At 42.9% G+C, this 10,164-nt stretch overlaps 1 protein-coding gene across 1 annotated transcript; it reads right to left on the bottom strand.

The window, feature by feature from the left end:
* Positions 1–857: 857 nt before the first annotated feature.
* Positions 858–1,751, bottom strand: LOC147242001 (uncharacterized). The gene has a single exon (XM_086192380.1). It carries the CDS (start codon positions 1,749–1,751, stop codon positions 858–860), a length of 894 nt encoding a protein of 297 aa, XP_086048506.1.
* Between the last annotated feature and the right edge of the window lie 8,413 nt (positions 1,752–10,164).

Here is a 10,164-nt window from a genome sequence, read left to right as displayed (position 1 = left end):
AAATTCAAAAGTGATTAATTGATGGTCTGATAAAAGCGCGTTCTGTGGAAATACAACTAGATGTTCAACTTCAATTCCATATGTTAGGACGAGGTCGAGGGTGTGGTTGTGGCAGTGAGTCGGTTCATGAACAGACTGATGGAAACCAATTGTCAAGAAGAGAGAGAAATGCAGTACCCAGACTGTTATCAACATCCTCATGAATATTGAAGTCACCTACAATAATGACTTTATCTGATTTGAGAACTAAACTGGATATAAACTGAGAATTCAGATAAGAATTCAGAGTAAGGACCAGGAGGGCGGTACACAATGATAAATAAGAGTGGCTGTATTGTTTTCCAGGCTGGATGAGACAAACTGAGAATCAGGCTCTCAAATGAATTGAAACTTGTTTAGGGTTTGGGATTTATTACTAAACTTTTGTCCAAAATGGCAGCAACTCCACCTCCTTGGCCAGAGCCTCGGGGAATGTGAGTATTAATGTGACTGGAGGAGTGGATTCATTTAGACTAACATACTCATCATCACCAGCCAGGTTTCAGTGAGACAGAGCAGGTCAATACAATTGTCAGATATTATTTCATTAACCAATTCAGTTTTTGGCGTCAGAGATCTGATATTTAAAAGTCCACATCTAATTTTTAGATTTTTTTTTTAGTTAATTTATTGGTTGTGTTAATTTTGATTAGGTCTTTCTGATTGACTCCTCTACAAGTAGAATTGGAGTGAGTAAACTGACGTGGTCGGGGGACACACACAGTCTCTCTGTAGTTTTGGGTGGGTAACTGCCCTAATGGACGCGCAGAGAAGCGTGCAATACAGCAGCTCTGCTTCCTGGTCGGAACTCTGAGTTGTCAGGGTTTTGGTTCTATTATAAACTGGGCCATATTTCTGGAAATGAGAGCAGCTCCGTCCAACGTGGGATGGATGCCTTTCCTTCTAATCAGACCAGGTCTCCCCCAGAATGTTTTCCAATTATCTATGAAGCCCACTTGGTTTGCTGGACACCACCTCGACAGCCAGCGGTTGAACGACGACGTGCGGCTAAACATGTCGTCGCTGGTCTGATTAGGCAGGGGTCCAGAGAACACTACGGTGTCCGACATCGTCTTCGCAAATGTACACACCGACTCAATATTAATTTTTGTGACCTCCGACTGGCGTAGTCGGATGTCATTACCGCCGACGTGGATAATGATTTTATCATATTTACGTTTACTTTTAGCCAGCAGTTTTAAATTTGACTCGACGTCGCCCGCTCTGGCCCCTGGAATGCGCTGGACTATGGTTGCCAGTATCGCTAATTTCACGTTTCTCATTATGGAACTTCCAATTACCAGAGTAGATTTCTCGGCGGGTGTGTTGCCAAGTGGGGAGAACCTGTTAGAGACGTGAAGCAGTGGTTTGTCGCTGACAGCAGGCTTCTGCTTCGGAATATGCTTCCTTCGGACAGTAAACCAGCCGCCCTGGTTTCCCGGCTGCTCGGGAGCTGCCGGGGGAACACTAGTTGGGGCTAAGCTAAGACGGTCCGCACCAGCTAACGGGGACTGGCTAGCTCTAGCGGCTAATTGATTGGATCCATCGGTGCGGAGCCGCCGCAGGTCCAATTCAACCTCGCTAACCCTCGCCTCCAACCCTACAAACAAACTACACTTAATGCATGTATCCGTATCTTTAAAGGAGGCTGAGGAGTAACTAAACATATGGCACACTGAGCAGGAGAGAGGACAGCGAGAGGGGGAAGCCATTGCTAACTTAGAGTGGAGAGTTTACAAAAATAAAGGCTGTCGTTATAAGACAGATGGTCTTTAAAGTTTGGCCAAATAAAGCAAATAGATATGTAGTTTGGTAATTTGTCAAAGAATAAGGAATTAGTGGGGATGATCAAACTTTAGCTAGCACAGCAAGCAAAGCACTACGTTCCTCAATGTACAAACAGGAAGTGAGGTCACATGCTTACCACAACGCAGGTAGAGAGGAGGGTGTGGTTAAGTGTGAGTGACTAAGAAGGTACATGTGATGCTAACTTGTTTAACTTATTAGGGCCTGAGCCTGAAGGTACTTCAGGCGAACACCCTATTATGTTTGTATTTATATTGAATTATGGGTTCTTGGATATGTGAGCTTCATACATTACTATTTATTTTGATTGCTTGGCAACAGTTTGTCTGCTTTCTATTTTTATTTAGATCACAAAAAAGCTAGCAGGTGGCATTGGAGAGACTGCCACATGGATGACCAATATTGGTAATGAATTTGGCCAGGTTCTCAATTGTGTCCTGACCACTGGTGAGGGGGCTGTCATTGATGAGCTGTGTCAGGGCGTTGTCCGGCGGTACATAGATGCTGGGGGGCCAGAGCCAGAGGCCATTTATGTGGACAATCATTGCTGCAATGAGACTGGTATGTGATCTTCAATTGTACCAAATTTAGAATAAGATACTTAGTATTTTATTATAATTCTAACCCTACCTAATACATGTTGACTGTGGCTAAAAAAGCTATGTTAGCATACTTCAAATATACTTGAAAAGCATCATCCTGTGAACAATGATGACCAACCTCCATATGACCTGAATACTCTGACACGTACTTGTTTACATCCTGTATAAAATAACTACAGAAATAAACAGCAACACTATCCCTTAAAATGTAATTAAAAAATAAACATGATCATTATATCACTTTTGTACAGGTGAAACTCCGGTTCTTAAATGGTTCCGCCCATGGAAACCAGTAGTAAGATTGGATGAGGCGCTTCACCCGTGGCTTCACAACTGAGCACCATCCACTCTATGGCACATTCTGCTCCAGGCTGACCGACAGCATCTTTGAGTGGGACAAGAAGGACATTGAGCGTCTGCAGGAGGCAAAAAAGGCAGAGCTCCTAAAAAACAACCCAGCTCATGTTCCCTCAAAGGCTGAGATTTTGCAAAGCATAACCTCGAGTGAGAAGGCCAAATACTGCTGGCGGAAAACACAAGGTGTCCAACAATGCCATGACCAAATCCAGAAGCTGCTGGATGCCATGTGGGAGCTGACTGACACACAAGGTGTTGCTTTGATCAATAAGGAGAGCATGACCCAAGTCTGGAATGCACAGAAGAAACACCTGGGCTGCATCCAGGATCCAATGGGCATTCCACTTTATACCAAGACTTGAGTCAAGGTCCAGAAGGGAGACAAGGAGCTGGATGTCCTGAAGTGTGCCCGAGGCTCCTCTTCACTGGAGAGTTTTCATCGGCACCAATGTAGTTTTATTCCAGGTACTGAACATGTACATGTACATGTTGTTGGTTTTATATATATATATATATATATATATATATATATATATATATATAAATAACAGTGGTTGACTTGTCACAAGATTTAAACTATCTACATAATTTGTCTTCAAGGGTTCCAATGCAATGCTCTGCACACGCAGATGTATGTTCTGGAAGGTGCAGCCCGGTGGAACATGGACCGCGCTCGTCAAATTCTTCAAGCACCTAACTCATCAGGCACAAAGCTGTATGACGTGCATTTGATTAGCAATGTCAATGACCTCAGCAACAGAGTCCTTGGAAAGCCCCTCCTGCCGGAATTCATACCTCCCGGAAAACCTACTGGTAAGATTGTCAAGAAAAAGAGAATTAACGAGACACTGATGTGACCTCCCTGTCAAATTGCAATCAGAATTGATTTTGCCACCTCAGTCTTTGTGTGTGTTTCCCTGCTTTTCTTACTTGCAGGTGAGCGCATTGCGGTTGACTACCTTCTGGCCCAGACTGAAAGAGGAGACCTGTTGGGCCCTGTGCAGGGTGATGCTGGTGCCATTCTGCCAGAGCTTGAAGGGGATCTTCTGGAGGAGGTGATACTGATGCGATGATGCCACAGGTGGTGAACATGCTATTCACAATCACAACAGACAATTCTGAAGACATGGTGTGTTTACTTATCACTTAATCAGTACAATTGTACTAGAAGTTTACTTAACTTTTCTTTGACCTTACAGACTGACCTGTTTGACCTTGTGCAGATGGAGACTGCTGCCATTCTGCCAGAGTCTGAATTCCAAGGGGAGAAGAGCGCTGATTTGACCTTACCTCAGGTGGACAACAGGCCATTCACAACAGATAATTCTTATAACATAGTGAAATAACTGAGGACATCATCAGTCAAATTGTAATACTTGTGTTTTTAATAACTTTTGACTTCACTCAAACTGACAGTGACCTGTTGAACCTTGTGCAGCGAGACACTGCTGACATTCTGTCGGAGTTAGAAGGTGATCTTCAGGGGGACAGCACTCAGGTGGTCAACATGCCATTGAGACAATTCTTATGACAGTGTAATAACAGTAAAATTGGACAAAGTTTATTTTTTTCCAATAACTATTTGTCTTCTCACAGACTGAGGTAAGACACCTGCTGGAACCAGTGGAGAGTGACAATGATGTCTCTGACAGTGTCGACACTGGGCCTGGCAGCCAAAGCCCGTCAGCACGGGTAGAATAACCAGTGAATGAACATCTGAGACACTTCTTTAAATTTGCTCTGCTTGCTGCATGTCTGTAGAGTTGGTTTAAGGAGTTGGTTTTGTGGTATTTGTCAAGTGTGAGTCAAGTGGAGTACCAGGATGGCAAAAGGTTGATGATTTGGCAGAGTACCTGATTTGTCTCAACCGCACCATCACTGCCCTGTCCACCCGTGAAAAGGGAGAGATATTGTGGCTGCACAGCTGTGTACATTTGTTTGACCGGAATCCACTAGCATATCCTCTAAAATCAAAGAAGACCACATGTGCTGGACCCTGGAGAGCATCTCGAAGGCGCAGTGGCTCTGCACCTGGCCTGCAATCATCTGAAAGGTAATATTACACTAGGGATGCTTTTTGTGTTTGTCAGTGCCGACTTAGTTAAAGGAGTATCACCCCAAAATGATCTTTTTTCTGTTGATTACTCACCCCAGGGAGACTTGAGTTCAACAATATTTTTTTATGTTGCATTCCTAAGACAAAAAAGAAGAAAAAGAAGCTGGAGGCACATTGAATCAATGGGGCCTCAATTATTTAAATCAAATTTTGTCTTAGGAATGCGACATAAAACAAAATTATTGAACTCAAGTCTCCATGGGGTGAGTAATTAATAGAAAGTAATTCTGAGGGTGAACTACTCCTTTAAAATACTCTGGCCTTTGGATTAGTGATGTGCATCACTGAACAACAATCGATTATTCTGTGCATCATGAAAAATGATGTCAGGAACTTATTCTTTTTCAAAGTCACACGTTCCCTGAAGAAAAATAGGTGGAGATCTAAAAGTTCATGAGGTAATGTGGTGTGAACTTATAGATGTCATTTTTTTCTAAACTGTTTATCATAGTGCTGTTAGACATGGAGTGTTAAAAGGGACAGTCTGTCACATCCCACATCCCTTAATGGTTTACATTCTTCAATTTATTTTCTGCTCTGCTTTCATGTGTACTGTTAAGTATTTGTGCTTCATTTTTGCTCTGTAATGCACTTTGTATAGCAAACATGAAATGCAACTGAAAGCTGATTATTACTCTTCATACGTATATGTATTAGTTGCATACCATCTTTCCACAGAATGTACATGACAGGTGGACAGGTTGCCCACAAACCTGATGCCAACAGGATTTCGGCCTGCGTTTGCCTAAAACTGTCAAAGGAGTTCACCGCAGGCAGAAATAGGCCAAAGAACAGCAGTGGCAAAGTCTTCCCCGTTGCCCAGTCAATTGTTCTGGTCGACAGTCACATCAGGCAGCTGATTGAAGATTGCAGAGAACTTCAGGCAACCAACTTGGTGCTGGTCCCTATCAACATCACCACAGTCAACAACTGGTGAGTTGCTTATTTATTCCCAAATCTTACCTTCAATATTTGTTTCATTGAAAATGCATTCTAAAAATGTATTTGATTTGTGCCCCTCCAGGCTGGCTGAGCGGCAGAGGAAGAAGAACCGTGACACCTTGATTAAAGATGTGGACCTCCCACAGACATGTACAGCTGATTCCCTCATGGAGGCCAGGGATCCCCCATCCGCACCTGTTCACTATGGACATGATGTCATGGAATTTATTGAGCCGGAAAACCATGAGGGTGAGGCTGTTATCCGCCAACATAGCAGTGTCAGAGGCCGAACAGGGTCCTTTGCTGCAGACACTGGAAGGGATGTGCCTGGCACCAGTTCCACCCAAGCAGCACATGACTGGCCAGGAGCACAGCACTCAGGATGGTTTTCTTTCCCTCAGTCACAGCCCTCCTACTCTGCTCCAACTCTGCATGCTGGTGGTTGGACACCATCCCATCCATCGACAGCTCCCAACCCACAGTATCAGACTGGGTGGATGCCCTACCAGCCACCCCCTGCTCCCTACCCTCAGCATCAGAGTGGGTGGTATGGGCCACCACCCCCTGCTCCCTACCCTCAGCATCAGACTGGGTGGTATGGGCCACCACACCCTGCTCCCAATCCCCAGTCACAGGGTGGGGCAGCTCCATCAGCCTCAGCTCCAGCACCACCCGCTAGAAATCGGCACCGTGAGTAGAGACTGCAGAAGGCCACTCTGGAGGATCAGGAGCAGATGACAAGTGAAGAGCCTCAGAAGAAAAGACGTGCCAAAGAAGATTACCACTATCTGTGCAAAACGTGTGGTCAGTCAGAAGAATAAAACGACTGGCCACACCCAGGTGAGAGGTAAATGGTACTGTCCAGCATCTGGGCTCACCATTGAAGGGTGGAAGAGTGCTCTTTAGTTTTTATTCTATTTTAGAGGTGTTAGTTTAAAAAAAAAGTGTGAGTAAACAGTTCCATCCCATAGGTGATGCTGATCCTGTGTTGTTACATCCTGTGGGTGACATTGTTTTTATTGTGTTGTATGTTACTTTTGCAAGACTTTGTTTGTCCGATCATAACCCTGTCATTTTATCTGATCAGTAATGGAGGTGGTCTGACTTACGTGTTTAACTTTGTGTTATCATCATCTGACACCTCTTTGTGGTGAATTTAAAATGTGATGGAATGACAACAATAAGCTTTTATTCCACTCGAACATGCATCACATTTGTGTGTGAAGAGAGAGAGATGAAGCAGCACCCCCTCTTCTACGATAGAATTGTGTAGCAGATTTAATGTATTTACATATTTCAAATAGCTTCATGAACTTATTTTACTTATTCCTGATCTGGCCAACATTGGTTTATCCTTAATAACCCATTTTCTTCAACCCAAACACAACTGGAGCCAGTTTGGTCAGTGTGTCCCAGCCCGGATTTGAACTCACAGCCTCGTGTTTTCAGCTCCATGTCTCATCCTTTCCCTTTTCTTTCCCCTCCCTCCTTTCCCCTCTCTCCCCCCTCCCCCCTTTTCTCCCCCGCCCAGGCGGTCCATTTAACCCTTTTTTTGGCCGAGTGGTTAAGGTGATGGACTGCTAATCCATTGTGCTCCTCACGCATGGGTTCAAATCCCATCCTCGTCGTAGGAGACTTTGGTTCCTGCTCGGAGATTATGGAACGACTCAGAAACTGTGAGGCTTTTCAATAGTAGGGAGCTGGAGTTCCAGGACTCTACAGCACCACCTACTGAGTTAGATGATAAAATGCAGCTCTGGGATTTTAAGTTGGCCAGCGCCAACTATCGAATTGGATGACAGCAAAATACTACCTTCTAACTACAGTGTTAAAAGTTTATTCCAATTCCACCAAAATACTTTCTAACAAGTTATAGTTTTAAGGTTCATTCCATCAAAATACTACTTCCTGTCCTTTTGTTTCTTACTATAGTATGAAAGGTTTATTACAATTCCACTAAAATACTTCCTAACAAGTTGTAGTTTTAAAGGTTCATTCCACCAAAATACTGCTTTCTGTCCAACGTCTCAGTTTAAAAAGTGCATTCAGTTGAGGGACCCTGGTTCTGTGTGAGGGGGTTGTGGGTCGATATGAGATGATGAGGAAAATTTCATGTCACGATCATCCTGCAAAAGTAACTTTGAGTCATGATATGAAACCAATGTCATCAAAATATGCTGAAACTCTTAAAATGGAAATTAAATATACTGGAATCATTTTACCACAAACACTTTTATTGTGTTATTTGTGAGCATAATTTTTCAAACATTATGCAAAAAAGTAAAACAAGGACACTTCTCCATGGCCATGATGTTGGAGTCTACGAAAATACAAAGAAATACTGAAACACTTAAAAACATCATGTTCACTTGACTCAGCTTCAGAACCTGATACTGAAGTAAGAAGCAGCCTACATATCAACTGAACGTCTCCCTTCTCTCCTTCATTGTTTGTGTCTCAGTCTCACAAATTCCTCCACTTCCCTGAAATGGTAAATGGACATCATAATCACAGCTGGTTTAACAGAAACATTGGTAACACTTTAAAAAGGGTACATTAATTAACATTATTACTTGAAGGTAGGAACTGATATCAGTAAATAGCTGATAAAGATTTGTGTACGTTTTTTTAATTCTCTACTCTGACCTGTGATGATACACTGGACCAGAGAGGAAGACCTGCTCAGCCTCCTGCATGGACGAATTCTGCAGCTCAGTCAGGCCGTACACGATGGCCTTCTAAAAGAGAGTAGTTACTTCAAAAATATATAATTTAAATATACCATTATACTACAGCAGAACAGTTCTACGTACTGGTCTAACAGTTCAGTACGGGTCCGTACACAAGTAGAACCATGGTAGGTATGCTGTTTCTACAGGCTTTGAAAGTCCAGGAACTGGGCCACATGAAAGTATATACATGGTTAAGCCTGCCTCAGGAACTAGAACACCAAAGATGAACTGCACTTCATCCATGAAGCTCAGTTGTGTTGGTGTTCTATGAAGTACTGCCTTCAGAAAGGCAACAAGGATGTCCTGTTGTTCCTCACTGTCAAGGTAGACAGGCACAGGAAGAGGACTTGGGACTGAACCACTTAGGCTTCCCGTTGAGTGAACCCTGACCCTATGGGCCAACCAAGGTAGAGAAACAATTATTTTGTGGGAACTGGATTTTTGTGTCTATTGTGGTAGTTGTTACTCACTGAACAACAAACAGTAAATGTAATTTCCATTAAATCCATAATACATTTAAGAGAAAGATACAATGAATGAGCTGCATAGTTAAAAATTCTTTTTGTTGATGATATTCCTAACAAAGGCCCGGGTGAACCTTTTCTGTGAGTGAGTCCATTCACTGATGTAGGAACTGGAACACGTAGCGCTCTGGTCCTTTGTTCCTTCCTCTACTGAGCAGAACAAACACAGAACAGAGAGCAGTCTTCCAGTTCTCAGAAAAGTTCTCTCCTTTCTGAGGTTGCCAATAGAAAAGTGGGAAATGCAACCATCGTTGAATGAATTTACAGTTGATTTGATGAAACCTAGAAGTTCCTCAGGTACCATCAATCTTAACTTACTCCTTCACTTTGTGTGTGTGGCTCAAAGTCAGTGGTTTCATTAGAGCTCAACAACAGAACAAGCTAAAGTCTTCTGGAGAATGAGGGCATTGATCCCACCACCTCTCACATGCTTAGCGAGGGCTCTACCATTTGAGCTCCTTCCTCTGTTCATCAACATAACAGATAATGCAGGTTCACCTTCAGGCTGCTGGGAGTTCAACACCTGAAATATTTCCAGGATTCTGTTGTGTTGTTAGAAACAGTTTGAGGGAAGAAAACCTTCAAACATGATGTTATTATTGATGGCTTTACTGCTCCAAACCTTTGTTTCTTCTTTTGGGGTTGTGAGAGGTTCTGGGTGATGAATGAAAATTTAAGTTTTTGGCATCAATTCAAAGTAGCAGGAGTTTAAGGGGATATTTCAGATTTGTTGAAGTTGAGTCCGACTGCCTTCTTGTTCATGATGATGTTGATGATCAGAGTTCTTGCTCAGAATGATCCATGCTGTTCCTCCTATTAGTTCTGGAAAGTTGGACCAAAACGTCATGCAGGGTCACAGGGTCACATGTTTTGTGTTATCAGCAGATTTAATCAATAGAGTGAGTGACATGTGGTGTGTTTGTCAGGAGTTTAAAAAACCAAAGTTGTTGATACACAAGAGAAGTAAACATGTCAAAGTTTGTTCATGTTAATGAGTGAAACCGAAAATTAATAGAAGAGTGACAACAAAAATGGAGTCAAGAAGT

Source organism: Aulostomus chinensis, chromosome 21, assembly GCF_037954235.1.
Source record: "Aulostomus chinensis isolate RoL2024-O1b breed Wild chromosome 21, RoL_Achi_v1.0, whole genome shotgun sequence".
Classification (NCBI taxonomy): domain Eukaryota; kingdom Metazoa; phylum Chordata; class Actinopteri; order Syngnathiformes; family Aulostomidae; genus Aulostomus; species Aulostomus chinensis.
The sequence above is the reverse complement of the archived record's forward strand: the minus strand, read 5'-3'. Positions and strand labels throughout refer to the sequence as shown.

What these genes read in the sequence shown, in the direction of transcription:
- LOC147242001 (XM_086192380.1), bottom strand. Translation starts at nt 1,751, where the DNA reads ATGGCTTCCCCCTCTCGCTGTCCTCTCTCCTGCTCAGTGTGCCATATG.